This window comes from Pseudorasbora parva, chromosome 16 (genome assembly GCF_024679245.1).
Source record: "Pseudorasbora parva isolate DD20220531a chromosome 16, ASM2467924v1, whole genome shotgun sequence".
Taxonomy (NCBI): Eukaryota; Metazoa; Chordata; class Actinopteri; order Cypriniformes; family Gobionidae; genus Pseudorasbora; species Pseudorasbora parva.
Genome location: NC_090187.1, coordinates 38460233 through 38478716, shown reverse-complemented (window position 1 = coordinate 38478716; position 18484 = coordinate 38460233). Strand labels below are relative to the sequence as shown.

The 18484-nt window shown below is 38.0% G+C and overlaps 1 protein-coding gene across 2 annotated transcripts; it reads left to right on the top strand.

Moving 5' to 3' along the window:
* Positions 1-376: 376 nt before the first annotated feature.
* st8sia2 (ST8 alpha-N-acetyl-neuraminide alpha-2,8-sialyltransferase 2) lies at positions 377-17433 on the top strand. 2 transcript variants are annotated; one of them, XM_067418934.1, is made up of 7 exons: positions 377-604; positions 722-949; positions 4006-4062; positions 4444-4596; positions 4692-4949; positions 12861-13154; positions 16908-17433. In XM_067418934.1, exons 2-7 carry the CDS (start codon positions 936-938, stop codon positions 17191-17193), a joined length of 1062 nt encoding a protein of 353 aa, XP_067275035.1. In that variant the 5' UTR covers positions 377-604; positions 722-935; the 3' UTR covers positions 17194-17433. The 2 variants fall into 2 exon arrangements, with proteins under 2 accessions (XP_067275035.1, XP_067275034.1); XM_067418933.1 differs by having other exon boundaries at positions 722-1131.
* Positions 17434-18484: the final 1051 nt, after the last annotated feature.

The following is an 18484-nucleotide window of genomic DNA, read 5'->3' as shown; positions in this document are numbered from 1 at the left end:
CTCACGACAGTAAACACGTCATCGGTAAAGAGAAGAGATGCCATTTGCAGGAAGGAGGGGAATTTTTATTGAATATTAAGAGGGCACGTGAATAATGATGTGCAAAGATAGCCTACGGCAATTTTCAATATCTCATACAAAATAGTTGTCGAATTTTGATTGCATGGTGACTTTAAATCTCAAACATGAATGAGGCTGGAAGTTGAAAAATATTGGATGTAATTGACAAATGCCTAAAGTTCCAAAAAGAAAACCATAAAATGTATGCCGACCGAAGAAATGTTCTGAATTTTTTGTGCAATGTTGTGTTGAGAGAACGTTCAAATGGAGAGAACGGTTTTGATTGGCTGTGATTTTTGATTGATTATGTCGCGTCGTGCAGCTGTGTCGGGTTCATTGTGGACAGACAAATGGCTTGTCGCTGTAACCCTGTCGCGTCGCACCTGCTTGGGACACGGTTTTAGGATTGGATGTTATTAAAGAACATATATAACATCCAATATAAGCTCAATATAAAAACAATAGAAAGTCTTCAACGTAAAAAAACAAACAAACGTGTGTTTCTTTGTCAAATAGAAACAAAGAGAGCAAGAAGGAGAAGGAGGTACATATTTCATAATCATATTAAATTTTAAATGCAAGCTTTCTGTCTCTATAGCCTACCAATTATGCCGTTTAACTGAATACAAAACATTCATATGTGAGTTTATGCACCTTGCAGGCAAAGTTTCAAGGGAACTGCCACCAACCAGATCTCTCAGGAGTAGCGGCAGGAGTGGAAGAGAAGAAAGGACGTTCCCGTTTGCCCTATCCCTACATTACTTTCGTAAAGGTGGAAGAGGCAGATGGACGTGATATTTAACGCAGACAACTGTTCGTTAACCTGCACGGACAGTTAGAATGGTCCAGCTTTGTCGAGGAGACGGAGGAATTACATGTGTTGCCCTGCGTAAGAGCCCAGTGTGAAAGAAGAACATATTTCTATTGCGCTTTATAGTTCAACGTATTTGTAGAATCGCAAGGCGGTCAAGTCATGTCTTTTGAATTCCGAATACTGATGTTTGGAATCGGGACAGCTCTGGTTATATTTGTTATTATAGCTGATATATCGGAAGTGGAGGAAGAAATCGCGTAAGTAGCCTTAAATTCGATTACCTACAATAAACAATACTACAGTTAGCCTAAATATATCACATTCTCTTTTTGTCTTTCTATGTGATTGAACGCACAGCTGTAGCTACTCTATCTATGTTTATGTGATGTTTTTTGTTTAGGACCCATATCCTCCGTGCCTTGATTCTCTCAACAGAGACTTTGTAGAAGCCCAAACAATGGACAGTCCATTTCTATGGGCTGCGTATTGGCTTGTCTGAATATCGCGAGTATAGGCTACACGAGAAAATGGCAAATAGGATATTATTTTATTTCCCCAATTATTTTGCGTGGCTATTTGGCCAGAAAATCAGTTTTAAGCTGGAGCTATGTTTTTTGGAAAATAACTGATCTAGTTGGTCCAAGCTGGTCATCATAGGTGGTCAAAAAGCCCTTAATTCATTTAGGATTCTCACTACACTTTACTGTTAGCCCATATTATTGTTTATTTGTTTTCTTAATTTTCATTTTAAATCAACATTTATTTGAATAAATTATATTCTTAAAATGTGAACTTAGGAAATCACATTTTTAATAGATTTTAAATCAAAAGAATTAAAGAAATGTTGACTTTCCACGGACCCCCCTAGAGCCATCTTGCGTCCCCCTGGGTGTCCAGCCTGAGCACTCTGAGCTGATTTGTTGCTGGTCTGGGATAATTTACACATTGGGCCAACTTAATGACCACCTTGGACCTGCATGATTGGCTTGGTCCAGCTAATAACCATTTTGGACCAGCAATCAACCAGCTTAGACCAGCTAGAATCTTCCAAAACACAGACTATATATTTTACACTGTATTTTCCAGCAGGATTGGCTTGGTCTTTCATCAAACAGTGTAATACTGTGTCTAAGTCAAAGGAGGGAGACAATGTGTTGTCCCGAGGACTATTGTTTGCAAAGCCACAGCCTGTGCATGTGGGACTTTAATTTGAGGGAACACCTCACTTGTTCAATATCGCAGTTTTATCTTTGATTTTTTAGGTTTTTTTTTGATAGATGATAGTAGTTCAGTACATTCTGGAGGGGATGTTTGATATTTTACAGCCTTTAAAGGCACCCCAAAATAAAATGTCTGAAAATCAGAAATGTTAATCCAAACCCATAAGATGTTCATTCTTCTTTGGGACACAAATAATTTTTTCCTATTTTTGTCACTATTTTTCCTCTATTGTCACTACAGAAGACGTAAACATTGATCAGGGAATATAGCACTCAAAATTAGGTTAACAGAAGCTCAAGCAAGTTTTTGAAGAAGAGTTTTAATTTAGGTGTAAACCAACCCTTTTAGGCCTATCCATACAGATTTAGTGTCAGCAGAGAGAGTGATCCATCAGAGTTATTTTGAAACTGTTTTTTGCTGAATATACATTCAGATTCTGATTAATACCTGGCCGATCTCGAAAATGTGTCATTCATACTTTTGAAAGTGTGAGTGCGAAACCTTGAGTCATCAGATAAATGCAGCTGACCCTGCTGCTCTGTGACGGATGGTTGTTGGTCTGTGGTTTTGTTCTACTCTTGAGTGTGTTCTGTTTGCACCCATTCATGCAAGTGAAAAGACGGTCTGATCTGTGGTTTGTGGCATCTAGAGGATTACTGTTTGATTTGTGGCTTTAAAGCTACAGCTTGGAGACAAAAATGAACAGTGTGCCTTTCCTCAGCTATAATTGAACCCTGTAGCAGAAATCCTCAGGCTTACATAATTGCAAATCTAGCCATCTCGGGACGTACACTTTCAAGCTCTTGAGTGAGAATGTTTGTGCATGGATGAATTAATTGCAAGAATAATTGCAGGAGAAAACAACAAGTGTACACTGCCAAGACGTGCATTTAGTCTTACATTTTTATACTGATAATACTTTGAGTTGCCCCATTTGACGTTTTATGCAAAGAATTGGGCTTGTTTGCTCTGTACCGTGATATTTTATTTCATGTTTCTGCCGCACTAATTACAGTTTATCCATCATGCATGCAAAGGGAATATTTCCTCCCTCATATTTGCTAACCAAAAATATCCCAGAGACAAAATGTAATTGTAAAATCCCAATGTGGAAATTTCACACCTCATTTACTATCTGTCAGAAGGCATTAGATTGCACTTATGATCTATTTTTTGCTAAAGTTATTGGTGAGATTTATAATTTATGGAATTATATTCTAAATTGCAATATCAAACAAAGGATCTAAGGGGTATCTCTCAGAACAGTTATAACTGCTTTGAAGCAACACCACCATTAAATCTGCATTTGAAGCTGCTCCCCAGAATTTTAAGAGATTTGTGCTCTGTCTGCTTAATAATGCACGTAGTAGCCATGACTTTGGGGTAGAGAACATTGCAGTAAATGGTGGACAAATAGGCCTGATTTGCTCAAGGATACAATGCAATCCTGTCCTAAATGTTTTGAAGGGTCACCCAGCCGGTAGAGGTGAATGGAGGGTTCACAATGACCAACATATTTGGTTAAATGTGTCTGGCCACCTCAAACTGTTTCAAGCAATTCTTATGTTAGTCACATTTTCCTTCTAAACACATTCTCTGTGCTATAATGACTGAAATTGTTTTAATGAGTTGATGGAATGATTCATATATAATAGCAAGGGTTAAAGCACACTAGCCATGACCTTGGATCTGAACCATGAAAATATTTTAAAGAGTTAATACAAGTGGAATGACTCGCATAAAAGTGCCAAATAATTATCATCATTCCAATTCAATTTCATGTATTTGTTCCAGTCTGAGGTCTAATTGCCTCCTCCTCAATTATCTACTCACTGATGTGATTTCAGAGCCTTATTAATGGTCATATTACTGGATAAAGATGATGAATATTTTATGTCTTCTGCTCTTAGGAATATTGAGGATTCACAGAGTTTTCACTTAAAAAGCTTTGTCCTTCAGTCTGACAGGTTGGTAATCTGATTTATATCATTTATGATATGTTTCCTACCAAATATTTAAGTCTTTTTTTTGTATTTTATCCATAAACAACTAATGCAAGAATTTAAAAAATGTAAATGTATTCTAATATAAATTATTTGTTATTTCGATTTTTATAAATTACGACATGGAGAACTATAATATCAGCGAGAATTGAAACATTCTCAAGATCTTTTTGTTTGTTTCGCATTACTGTTTCATCAAGGTTTCTAGAATTGATTTCATGGTTTAACAAAACGTATCAGCCAATCTTTTCGAGCTGACTGATGTCATTTGTAGCCATGTCTTATTTGTTAATACTGATGTATAGTAAGTACATCTAAACATGGTATGCTCTTTCTTTTCTTCAGAAATTCTGTCCTGAATGCTGCCCCTACTTCTCTAGTTACCTATAGAAAGAGCAAAGTCTCTTCTCCAATTCCACTGCCAGGCATAAAGAGCAAAACCTGCAATTCATCTTCACCTGAATGGACTTTCAACAGAACCTTGTCTAACCTCATCAGGTATGGTTGGGTGTTATTCTGAAAAATGGTTCCCTGTTAAAATTCTGTAGTCTTTTCCTCACATAAAATATTATGCTTTTTCATTTTCCCTCCAGGAAAAACATTTTGAGGTTCCTGGATGCTGAGAGGGACATCTCAATTCTTAAGAGCACCTTTAAACCTGGGGATGTAATTCATTATATATTTGACCGCCAGAGCACCACAAACATCTCTGAGAACCTGTACCAACTTTTGCCAACGGTGTCCCCCATGAAGAACCAGCATTACAAAAAATGTGCCATCGTTGGGAACTCTGGGATATTACTGAATAGCAGCTGCGGCAGAGAGATCGATTCACATGACTTTGTCATTAGGTAAATGTCTGTCTTCTGTCACATTCAACATCTGCTGATAACACGATGTAACTTAGCCAGTTAGTAAGTGTTCTAACATACCAACCTAAACTAGCTTTAAAGAATAAATATGTCATAATCTAGAGCTTTTTTATAAAACAGTCTCCAAAAGAAGTAATTGCCCCATTTGAACACCCCTGTACCCAGGGCTTGACAATAACTTTTTTGTTGCTAGTGGTTTTCCAAAGTTACTAGCCACTCAGCATTTACACTGGTCACAGTTTTTCTCATAATTTTGCAGCAGGTATATTAGGCTGCTGTCACTTTCAAACCTGATGCACAAATGTATTATACTTTACACATAAGGTTTCTTTCTAAGCTGTTTACTTTCAAACATATTTTAAAGCATAACTGACTGTTCATGTGAATACTCACCAAGACCGGCATTTTGACATTATTTGTGTGTGTTTGACTATTTAAGCCCAATAAGCAGCAAAACAGAACTTATTTTATTACTGAGAGGTTGCTTTATTTATTTTTAGCACACAATCTGCTGGAATGCGTACAATTATGTGCAATTCCATGCCGAAATTCAAGTTGTGTGTCAACTCGCTTTGAGAGAGCAAGAAAGCGCAGCTGGTATCGTGTATCTGTTCTGTGGAAAATTAGTTTCGGAAGCGTTTCAGATATTTCAGTATCAAAAAAAAAACTATATTTTTGACCACATTCTATTGCCACATTTTTAGATGCCTTTTTAATAAACTAGGCAAGGCAAGTTTATTTTTATAGCACATTTCATACCCAATGGCAATTCAAAGTGCTTTACATAGAAATTAATAAAAATAGTGGTAACGTATGCATGAGAAAAAATGAATACCATGTGGATGAATAAAAAATTAAAAACAAGCATAGTTAAAACAGTTGTAAAGATGATAATAATACAAAAAAGTATATATAATAATAACCAAAGATAAGAACAAAGGTAAACTAAAACAATTATAAAAAGAATAAAGAGATAGGGTGCAATCAGTCGGACATACAGTGGCACAGAGCTCATTCAGTAAATGCACAGCTAAACAGATGTGTTTTGAGTCTGGATTTGAATGTGGCTACTGTTGGAGCACATCTGATCTGTTCAGGAAGCTGGTTCCAACTACGGCTGGCATAATAGCTAAAAGCAGACTCTCCTTGCTTTGAGTGAACTCTTGGTATTTCTAACTGACTTGATCCTGCTGATCTGAGTGATCTGTTGGGTTTGTATTTAATCAGGATGTCTGCAATGTATTGAGGTCCTAGCTCATTGAGTGATTTATAAACAAGTAATAGTACTTTAAAGTCGATCCTAAATGCAACTGGAAGCCAGTGTAAAGACCTGAGAACTGGTGTGATATGGTCATATTTTCTGGTTCTGCTAACAATCCTGGCAGAAGCGTTCTGTATGAGCTGAAGCTGTCTAATGGTCTTTTTGGGAAGGCCGGTGAGAAGGCCATTACAATAGTCCACCCTACTGGTGATGAAAGCATGAACCAGTTTCTCTAAGTCTTGCCTGAAAACAAAGCATCTAATTCTTGCAATATTTTTCAGATGATAGTATGCTGATTTAGTTATTGCTTTGACATGACTACTAAAACTCAGGTCTGACTCCAAAATCACTCCAAGATTCCTGACTTGATTTTTTGTTATCAGGCCTTTAGCCTCAAGATATTCGTTCACCTTGAGAATTTCATCTTTGTTTCACAATGTAGTGATTTCAGTTTTGTCTTTGTTTAGCTGAAGATAGTTTAGTTTTTGGTTGTATGTATAAAATTATAGTTTGTAGAACCTCTTAATTGCCACTTCATTTCTTATATTGGTCTTTAGTTCTTGTCTCTGTGACTTTGTATATAGCAGTGTGACTTTCATATTTAAACCTTCTTATAATGAGGCACTTGCTCCCAAGGATAAGTCAACAACCTCGAATATAGAGGTTTCATTACCTCAGAACAACAAATTTGTAAAGCTAATGCTAACTAATTATGGATCATTACAGTCGTTTATTTACATTATTTAAATTCAAGTTTAAACTCACTTTAAAGTATACCAAACTTTTCCTGCTGGCCACCCTTTTGTAGAGAAAAATATTTTCAAGCTCCCCACCTACATGCACATGCAACCTCTCAGACATGACCTTGCTTGCAAAATCCTATAGATTTATTTTATTTGACAGTGTGACAACTGGGCTTCAAAGGACTTCTCTTGTGTTTGTGAAGTCTGAGTTCAGCTTCATATTGTCAGAAGCTAATATTTTGAGGCGCACAACACACTGTGGTCTCTCTTTGTTACACACCGTTGTACTGGTATGTAAGAAATGGAAATGGGGCATCGATTGCCCCAAGAAATGGGGCATCGGTTTACTGTCGGAATTTGTTTGCGCGACGTACCACATCCAGTGTAGACAGCATCACTGATTATAATGGGTTCAATTAGCTTTTGTCGTGTCGTATCACTTTGCTCACATCTGGTGTAGAGATGTTGTTTTGGTAGAAGTTTTAAGTAGATTTATCATCTACTTTACGTCTACCTGACACTGGCAATCCTTTCACAAACTTGTCCAAGCTTAGTGCTAAACCATGCATCATTATATTATTACACGGCTCCCAGCAAAACTCAATTCTGATTCTTCAATCGTGCCCTTTAACAGTCGGTTATTCCACAGCAACAACCGCAACAGACCGTTCAAGCGGGTGTTGCAAGTCATCGTGAGGTAATAAAATGTCAAATGACTATTTTGTGTTCAATTATTTACTTATGTGGCAGGTAGCCACATAATAAGCGGGATAATTCCACAGTGTAGTCTTCAATCACACTGCGGAGGTGCTTTTGCATAACAAATTTGCAGACTGTACATTGCCCCTTCACTTTTTATAACTCAGGCCCACCAGTTTGGGAACCACTGCTTTAAAGAAATGCTGTTTGGAATTCTAAAAGCTTGCGAACCGTTATGCGACACAATGCACTTTTGAAATACCTCTCAGTACTATTTCCAGGCTTGACTCACAATGTCTGAAGGCTTTCAGAACTGAAGGGTGATACATACTGCAATTTGCGACCCAGCTGAGCAAATATGACATTTGTACAAGTCATACTAAGCCATAGCCTTGGAAACGTAATTAGGCTGTCTTCTGTAAGTGAATAAAGTTCACTTGACTGTAAAATGTTCTGCCTATGGCTGAAATCTGCTTTCTTAAAAATCCAGCAAATGTGCTTCATGTGATGCTTACAATAGTGTTAGATTCTCAATCCCTAATGAGTCCTCATCAGCCCAGCTGTGCTCTTAGGACATTAATGTCATTCAACCCCAGTCCAGGGACATGTAGAGCCTCAAAGATTAAGTAATGGAGGAACTTAAATCCCTCTTGTGTGGTTGGCTAGCTGTTCTGTCGGGCAAGGACAAAACAGTGTGGGAGGGTGACCGTGACAGCTAAGCCTCGGCAGTCGGCATGGTGCCAGTGTTGAAAGGTTTTTCCAGGTATTGTGGCAAGATGATAATGCCAGCACCCTGCTTGGTATTTTCTTTAAAGTCACCTTTGTGTGTTTTCATGAAGTTAAATGATGGGATGAGCCCTAAAAGGTGTTTGCTTAGTCTTTTGGAGGATTCTGCGTGTAAAGCTAATGCAGACTGTGCTATTTTGCTGTATTTTATTGTAAGATAAATGACATAAGTTGAAGCAAGTCTGGAGTGAAGGTCATTTTACTCAAGTCTACATTTTTGCTCTTTATGTGTCTCATTGTTAACAAACACTTGTCACTGTTAATGCTCAGATCAGTTGGATGCAAATACTCTAAGGCATGGGTTTTCTCCAATTATGATAATCCTCATGTGAGGGACCCCATCCTAAAATATGAATGCATGGAAGCGATATATTTTCATGCATAAAGATCAAATTTAACAGTGTAAAAATCGATATTATTATAAATGTGTAAAATATTTAAATGTTACTATTATAGTTTTTTATACTCAAATGTTTTTATTCACATTTATTTAGCCATGGCCAAAAGTATTAGGCAGTGATCAATTTTGTTTTGCAAAGTTTGCTGCTTCTGTTGTTGTGGTGTTGACTCGCACTGTTTCTAGATTATTGTGCAGAGCAATTAGCCTAGAAATCAAGACGCACCCTAGTGGCAGCAAATCTAATCTGCCGTGAGTGTCGTCTAGCAACTCTCAATACACTTCTGAGCTGTAAAAACCAAACTGGTCGGGCCAATCACATCATGTATAGAGTCAGTGGGCGGGCCTTAACATAATGACGGCCGAGTTGCGTTTGTGTGCTTCTAGTAATCACAGCTACTGGCGAACGTCGGTCTTTCGAATCGGCTTTGACCGCGACTCTGGAAGACTTGGAGTTAAGCTTTTCTCTGAGAAAAGAACAAAGAACGGCACTGAAGTCATTCTTAAAAAGGAAAGATGTGTTCGGAGTTTTGCCGACCGGATACGGCAAGAGTTTAATCTGTCTCCTAGCTCCGCTTAACTTTCATTGCTCTGGTTGGTGGTAGCGCTATCCTATCGCGTGCAGAGGGAGTTTGAAAGACAACCGTTTATCCCGCCCCTCGGATTGAGCCCTATCAATAGTGAATTTCCAGACCAAATATCTTGATGTGGGTCTGGCTTGTCAGGCTACATAGCAATCAGATGCATTATAAATATTTGGAAAAAGCTTCTTTGGCATGTTAGCATCATTTCACTAATCGTATCAGCACATTGGAAAGTGTGAACAAGCACTAATCAGATGAAATCACCATCATCTTGATTGGATTATAAAAGCAGACTGATTGCTATAAAATGATAGAGGTGCTTCCAATCATTGTGTTCTTGTGTTGGCAAAGGTTGCCTCCAAAGAAAGACTTTGCAGCAATTGTCGCTTGGCATTAAATGTCCTCACATGCAAGGAAATCGCTGAAAAGAATATTGCACCTGAAAGAACCATTTACCGACTCAAGAACTTCAAGGAGAGAGGTTCAACTGCAGCGAAGGATGTCCCAGTGTGCAGCAAGCGGCAGGACATCTCCTCCTGAGGAGTCATCTACGGAGTTGTCATCGCCATTGCATAGCTGCTCAATATCGGCAGCAGGTGTGTGTGATTGTACGCACAGGGAGGCCAAGACTTTTGGATAATGGCCTGGTGTTAAGAAGGGCATGGTGTTATATCTCTATAAGAAAAACATCAAGGACAGACTGAGATTCTTCAGAAAGTACAAGGGTTGGATAGCGGAAGACCATTTTCTCATCTCACATTTTACTGTCTGATGAAGCCCCCTTCTGAATTATTGGCACATGTAAAATCAATTGTCCGGAGAAGTAATGGTACCATGAGTATTTTGTTATACTGACAGTGAAGTGTCCCGAGACTATCCAAATGTGAGGTTGGTTTTTATACAAGGGAGTGGCCTCTCTCACAATTCTGCCCCAAAACACTGCCATGAGTAAAGAATGGTATCTCAGCTTCTCCAAATGACCCAGGCGCAATTTGGTGATGATCCGTGTATTTTCCAGTATGATAGAGCACCATATCACAAGGCAAGAGTAATAATGAAGTGGCTCAGATCATTAACTTGAAATTTTGGATCTGTGGCCAGGCAACTTCCTGACTCTTAATCCCATAGAGAACCTCTGTCAGTCCTCATAAAGCGAGTGGACAAGCAGCCTGCAAATTGCAACTCAGAGGAAAGAATGGATCAGTCAGCATTTGGCCCAGAAGCTGATATTCAGCATGCCTGAGCTGAGGGTCAACACTGGAAATATTGACTCTTTGCATATATTGACTGTTTGGCCAGTAAATACCTTTAAAACTTACGAAATGCTTATCATTGTTTTCCAGTAGCCTATACCATAGAAACATGTGAAAAGAATTAGCTATAATTCTGAAGCTGCAAACTTTGCAAAACACAAAATTTGTCATTTCAGATACTTTTAGGCACGGCTACCATTTCTATGCACCCAATATAGCACTGCCTTAATTGAGGCCCCCTAGAGGTCCCAAGATCCCACTAGAAAAACCCCACAAAAGACAAAATTTGTTGTTGCGTTTCATTACTTGGATCTACACTTCAAACTTCATCATTGCGGTTTTTGACCTTAAATATAGTGCATACACTTTTATTTATTTTTAATAGGGCTTTGTTAATGAATTGTAAGCCATGAATAAATCCAACCAAATTTGAATATCAAATTTGCAAACTTGGATTTGCAGCAAAAAAATTATGTACATCGCACAAAAGAAATATGTATAAAAGTGCAGGGAGACTCGATTACGTCATTCGCATTGATTCATGGCACTAAAGAGTTTTTTGACATGATTTGCTTGTCATTGTTTCGTGACAACTCTGATTGTTGGATATTTCTTTGCAGACTCACAGATAATGTTGTTTGTACTCTAGTGCCTTTTTTTTTTTTTGCAAAAGCAGAAATACAACACACTTGTTTATCGCATCTTATAGATGCAAAGTCCTATGTTAACTTCACTTGTATTATAGTGGCAGGAAACAATGGATTCTTACTCATCAAAGTCAGTCAAAAATGTACAAAAGCCCTGTTGTTTCCCGTATTCTATTATTTTACACTTTTTAAACCTTTATCTAGTTACCTCAAACATTCAAACTCAAGTTTTATCCATAAATGACAGGAGACAGGAGAACTGTTCTCCTTTTTTTCTAGCTTCCACAACAAGAAGTGGGCGTAACAATGAAAGAAACAACAGAAATTATACATCAGAAAACATAGGAAATAATAGTGAAATATATATAAAATATCAGAATTGCCTCTCAAGTTACATAAATTATACTTTCAGTTATTACTTGCAAAATCAACACTCTAAGCAAATAATAATACAAATTATTGACATATTAAATTGGTTCTTGCAAATCTGCACTGACATAAGCTACACTATATTGTCAAAAGTATTGGGACACCTCTCCATTGAATTCAGGTGTTCCAATCACTTCCATGGCCACGTGTATAAAATCAAGCACCTAGACATGCAGACGCTTCTACAAACATTTGTGAAAGAATGGGTCGCTCTCAGGAGCTCAGTGAATTCATAGAACGGGGTCAGTGCAGGTCGGCTACAGTTAATAGCTACAGACCTCCAAACTTCATGTGGCCTTCAGATTACCTCAAGAACAGTGTATAGAGAGCTTCATGGAATGGGTTTCCATGGCTGATCAACTACATCCAAGCCTTGCATCACCAAGTGCAATGCAAATCGTTGGATCCAGTGGTGTAAAACACGCTGCCACTGGACTCTAGAGCAGTGGAGACTTGTTCTCTTGAGTGACAAATCATGCTTCTCTGTCTGGCAATTTGATGGACAAGTCTGGGTTTGGCGGTTGCTAGGACCACGTACTTGCCTGACTGCATTGTGCCAAGTGTAAAGTTTGGTGGAGGGGGGTTTAATGGTGTGAGGTTGTTGTTGGTTTTTTTAGAGGTTGGGCTTGGCCCCTTAGTTCCAGTGAAAGGAACTCTTAATGCTTCAGCATACCAAGACATTTGAAGCTGCAAAGGGAGGGCCAAATCCATATTAAACCCTACTGATTAAGAATGGGATGTCATTAAATTAAAGTTTATGTGCATGTAAAGGCAAGCGTCCCAAAACTTTTGGTAATAAAGTGTATATTTGCGTAGAATATTTCTGGGTCTAATGTGTAATGCAGCCAAGCAGAGTAAAATAAAATAAAGATGTGTTTATATAAAAATGTTTATGGCTTGTTAATTACTTGCTTAAGTGTTGTGGGTGTATGAAGATAACTAAGGAATTACTAGCTTTATACATGGTTTAAATGTTGAACGATTGGGGGTTGTAGTGTGCGTCCGTGCATGTGTGCGCATGGTGATCAGCCTAACCTAAGAGTATTTTAAGACTTAACCATAATGTATATGTGTGTGTGTGCATTTCCAAGGTGCAACCTGGCTCCAGTGGAGGAGTATTCAGCTGATGTGGGCCTGCGCACCAGTCTGGTGACTATGAACCCTTCTGTGGTCCAGCGTGCCTTTCAGGACCTGAACAGTGAGGAGTGGGTGCAGCGCTTCGTCCACAGGCTGCAGAGCCTCAGTGGGAGTGTGCTGTGGATCCCTGCCTTTATGGCTAAAGGAGGAGAAGAGCGAGTGGAGTGGGCCATCCGCCTCATTCTTCTGCATACCATGAACGTCCGCACCGCCTTCCCCTCCCTGCGCCTGCTCCATGCTGTCAGAGGGTACGTGCCCGTGCATTTAAGACTACTCAAACCCATGCTGGCTAAAGCAGGTGTATCAAGCCTCTCGCTATTTATAGTTCAGACATCAATACTTTCACATCCTGCTTCACGACCACAGACTGTTCCTGTGGATGGATGGGGGTGCACACAAAGTGCACACAGGCATCTATATATCTGGATTTTTACAGAAGGTCTTTTGTTAGTTCGCTCAACAAATTCAAGCCCCTCTGGGCTCAATTGTAGTTGGTTGTCTTTAAATAGCTCAACCTTTGCCTCTTCCATTGACCTCTGCATATTTAAAGAGCACCATTCAGCCCTCCTTCAGAGCAGAGTGTATGAACCCACCATCTTTACAATGCACCTAGCCAAGGATGGGTTTTCTTAGATCCATCTGTGGGCCAGTTTAAAGGTCAAGTTAAGAGATAGCTGTTCAGTGGATGGTGTATTGAGGGAAAAATGCCATAACAATATGTTGCAGTTGTTCAAATGGTAATAAAGTATATTTGAAAAGGAATAGTTCTTTCAAAAGCAAACATTATATAATATACTCACCCTCATGTCGTTTTAAAATAAGAATCTAGTTATACAACCTAGTTTTCAATGCAAGTTCTACCCTTTACTTTTTGTAACATCTCGTGGCATGGATGTACCTGATACAAAGCAAAAATCTTTAGTTGACTCTAGCATGGTATTAATCTTGTTTGTCTGTGTTAAATAAGAGACAGTCTGGCGCTAGAATGTGTTGTTTTTAAAATAATGCTGAGTGTTCAGTGCCGCTGTTATCAGTGGCGCAAATCAGTTCCGAAATCTGTTATCTGTGTTCTCTTGTGGTTTGTGCACAGACTTCACATAGACAAGTACTTTAATTTATCGCTTGACGACATTGAGGAGACTCTTGGTTCTGTGTCGACTTAATGGACACTTTTTATAGCAGATACCGTTGAAAACACTGTATGTCTCACAGCCTCGCTTTCATACCAGTCATGGTGCTCTGAAAAAGGTCTATGGTCTGTATCGAGTGTGGTACAGTAAAAAATACGGTGTACTGTGAAATAATAACAAAGAAACTCTTTTTATTTCTATTTGGTGTCCAGTTTGAATCAGACTAAATGTGTAATAGTGATGTGACAGTGATGTTGAGGACAGTGAATGAGAGTGTGAGCGTAAATGCATGCGCACAGTGTGGCCGTGAATGACAGTGCAGCTGTGCACATTATATTTTCGGTTTAATATTAGCGGGAATTTAAGGGTGGGTTTATTAGCCTATTATTCTTAATGGAAAAACACAACAACATCAACAACACCAACATTGTACAATGACAAACTCACTTAAATAGGCTCTAACCAAAACCAAATGTTCCACGATCTTATCATTCAGCTCTTCACTAAAATCTGACTCCGGCTGCTGATCTCATTCGGTTCACACTTTTAACAGACATGTTCAGTTTTTAATTGTAGTGTCTGTTTTCGAACTGAACTAAATTATTTTATTACTATAATAAAAAAAAATCCTGTGTAATTTACAGCATTAGCAGAGAGAGCCTTTATTTCAAAGTTTAGAATCTGTAAGATTTGTTTCTGTTTTTAAATCCACAGTTTTGTTCCAAAAAAAGGATTAAATTGATTAAAAGTGACACTTTTTTAAATTTATGTTTTACTTTATTTAAACCTTTAATTCATCAAATTATCCTGAAAACATTTTCCACAAAAAAAAAAAAAAATGCTTTCCATGTTTGCTTTTTCAGGCCCCTAAAATGCTGATGTTGTGTAAATGAATGGCATCAAACGTTTTTAGTTGAAAATGGTGTAGTTTAAACAGCACCTAATTCACAATGAACCCGAAAGAAATCTGTTCTCAGCCCTAATGTAGAAAGTCCAGAGGTAGCTTTAAAATATGGGATTCCACACCCTTTTGTTATCTGAAACTCCATTTCTCCAGACTCCCCTTTTGCTTCAGCCGTCCTGAATGAGTGACACCTCACGGATGCACAGAGAGAGCCCCATTGTGAGGGTTATTCAGGGGTGAGTGGATTGGAGAGGGTTCAGTGCATCTTAATGGACATTGTTCAATTGTCTGATCTCAACCTTTTATATGTGGAAGAGCTGCACAACCTCAGGTTTGGAAGTGGGTGGGGTTTGCATGGGAATATTTTAAAAAGGGATTTCATCTAAATGCAGCCGAGGCTCCTCATTATTAACCTTAGCTGTTACCAAACTGAGGATTTTATAATACACAGCACAGATTTTTTTAGTAATGTCTGATTGTTCTAGGTTTTCTGAAGATTTTATTAACAATATAATTGATCTATAAGTATAACAGTATCGATCCTACTACTGTATTGTTCCGAATATAAGATGATGTTTTTTCTTAGAAATACATCTGGGGGGAAAAAAAACCAGAAAAAGTTTCTTATATTCAGGGTCTAAATTTTACATGGCAATAATACATATGCACCAATAGGTCACGCCAAATAAGTGTAAAACGAGTGTGCCAAGAAACACAGTCTGTCTGAGTGTAATGTTAAAAGATTGCGAGCACAAGTCTATTGTTATTAAAGGGTTCACCCAAAAATGAAAATTGTATGTTTATCTGCATAGCCCCAAGCCATCCAACATGTAGGTGTCTTTGTTTCTTCAGTAGAACCCAAATGAAGATTTTTAACTCCAACCGTTGTCTGTCGGTCATATAATCGTGTGAAGGGGTGACGTTCTATGAGAGAGAAAAAAACAAAACATGCAAGAGACACCTACATGTTGGATGCACTGTGGTAAGCAGATAAACATCAAATTTTTATTTTGGGGTGAACTAACCCTTTAAAGGATTAGTTCACTTTAAAATAAAAATTAGACCATGATTTACTCAACCTCAAGCCATCCTAGGTGTATAATCTAGGTGTAGACTTTCTTCTTTCTGATGAACATGGTTATATTGATAAAAATATCCTGACGCTTCCAAGCATTGGAATGGCAGTGACGGGTCGATTGAGTTTGAAGCTCAAAAAAAGTGCATCCATCCATCATAAACATACTCCACACGGCTCCGGGGGTTAATAAAGGCCTTCTGAAATGAATCGATGTGTTTGTGTAAGACGCTTCTGTGTAAGATGCTACGTCCGATGTCATATGGTGTGTAATTTACATTTTTTTTACGCAAGTTCAATACGAAAGGCATCGTGTGGAGTATGTTTATAATGAATGGATGCGCTTTTTTGAGCTTCAATCTCAATGGACCCCGTCACTGCCATTATAAAGCTTGGAAGCACAAGGATATTAATAACGGATTGTGTTCATCAGAGGGAAGAAAGTAATGTAAACCTAGGACGGTTTGAGGGTGAGTGAATGGAGATGGGCTAATTTTCATTTTAAAGTGAACTAATCCTTTAAAAATGCTAACAGTAGAAGGAAAGCTGCATGACTGTCATGTTTGCATGCATGCCTCGTTGACCGGACCAATTAAAATGTTTTGACAGGCTACATGGTTTTCACTATGAGATGAATGGCCTAATAGTTATATAATTCAGACAGGCTACTGGTTATTTTTATGATATGTTTATTTTGAAATGTGATCGTTGGTACATTTTACCAGTATTTACTTTCAATGAAAAAAAAAAAGCCTTTTACCTAAAGGTACATCTTGAAAAGGGGTGGGTCGTCTTATATTCGGAACAATGTGGTAATTATCAAAAAAGATATATGCAATACTTCATGATGGTTGGTCTGGTCCTAAGTTTGTAATCACTGACTTTCTTGCAGGTACTGGTTGACCAATCATGTCCAGATCAAAAGGCCCACCACCGGACTCCTGATGTACACCATGGCAACACGCTTTTGTGATGAGATCCACCTATACGGCTTCTGGCCTTTCGCTCACGATCCTAACGGCAAACCGGTCAAGTATCACTACTACGATACGCTAACTTACCACTACACATCTAGAGCCAGTCCGCATACAATGCCTTTGGAATTTAGAACTTTAAGTGCTCTTCACAGACAGGGGGCGCTGCGGCTGCACACAGGACCATGTGAACTTCCAACATGAGGTTTTACAGTCTCATCCAAAATGGTTTCATACACTGGACCTTAAACATGCATAGAAATGCTGTGAAAAAAATCTGGATTACCTGAATATTCCGGGTAAATTTCTGACCAAATGTGTGGATGCAATATATGAAGGGGGCAAGGGTTTCTTAAATCTTAAAATGGTTTTTAATTCCTAAATAAGGCTATTTTATATTATGTTTTATTTGTTTTATCCAATGCCAATGTTCTATTTGTTCATATCCCATGATTATATATATATATATATATATATATATATATATATATATATATATATATATATATATATATATATATATATATATATATATATATATATATATATATATATATATATATATATATATATGATTATAAATATATATTCATTAAGTGTCTCATTTGTTTCCATTTTTGGCCACAAGATGGGAGCATATTGATAAAATGTTCTTCAGCCTTAGTCTTTTGGGACAGTTTGTGTAAAAGAAAGAATTGTAATTTAGGAATGCAATTTATTTGTTGCCTTTGCAGCCTGTGTGTCTGTTAAGATCACAGATGACATGGCTGAATGTATGTATTTTTTTTGCATTTAACATGGTACAGTTTAGAGTTAGAATTAACATTTAATCCATATAAAGGGTTTTTTCCACTGTTGTTACATGCATTCTTTTAGACGATACTTTGGACAATTTAGTGCCTCAAGTAGGAAAAAATGTTATGCTGATATCTTGATAAAGTTGCCTTAGAAAGACATAGTGAGTAGTGTTGACCTTTAGCAGGCGTTAAAGACGTTTGCATTAATGTGCTGTAATACTTGTGGAACATGTGCACTGCGAGCATCTGGACATGTTTGCACAGTGAGGCAGCTATCAGAGCGCTTGGAGCCACACACTGAGATACTGTAGCCAAATCCAGCACACACCCAGCTGTTCACACACTTGTGTGTACTCAAGAATGTTCAGCCGTGAAGGGACGTTGAGTATGTAAACTTTGGAATTTGTTAAAGCCACTTAGTATCTGTTTTTAGGATCACAAACAGTGTTTCTGTACAAAAGAGGGTTTTTGGGGGGTGTTTTGGATTTCTTTTGTATGTGAGATATTACATGTTTAAGTGAATGTATTTGTGATAACTTATAAGTAAAGAACATACTGCTGTACTTATCTGGCCAATGTGATGATGATGATATGTGTGTGTGTGTGTGTTTGTTTGTTTGTTTTCAGGCCTTTTTATTTATTTATAGTATTTTAGTCTTACCGGTTTAGTCTTAAGGCTGCATTTATTTGATCAAACA

What these genes read in the sequence shown, in the direction of transcription:
- st8sia2 (XM_067418933.1), top strand. Translation starts at nt 1,034, where the DNA reads ATGTCTTTTGAATTCCGAATACTGATGTTTGGAATCGGGACAGCTCTG. An exon ending in GAAGTGGAGGAAGAAATCGC is followed by an intron (nt 1,132 to 4,005) that starts GTAAGTAGCCTT and finishes TTCTGCTCTTAG; the next exon opens with GAATATTGAGGATTCACAGA. An exon ending in TCACATGACTTTGTCATTAG is followed by an intron (nt 4,950 to 12,860) that starts GTAAATGTCTGT and finishes TGCATTTCCAAG; the next exon opens with GTGCAACCTGGCTCCAGTGG.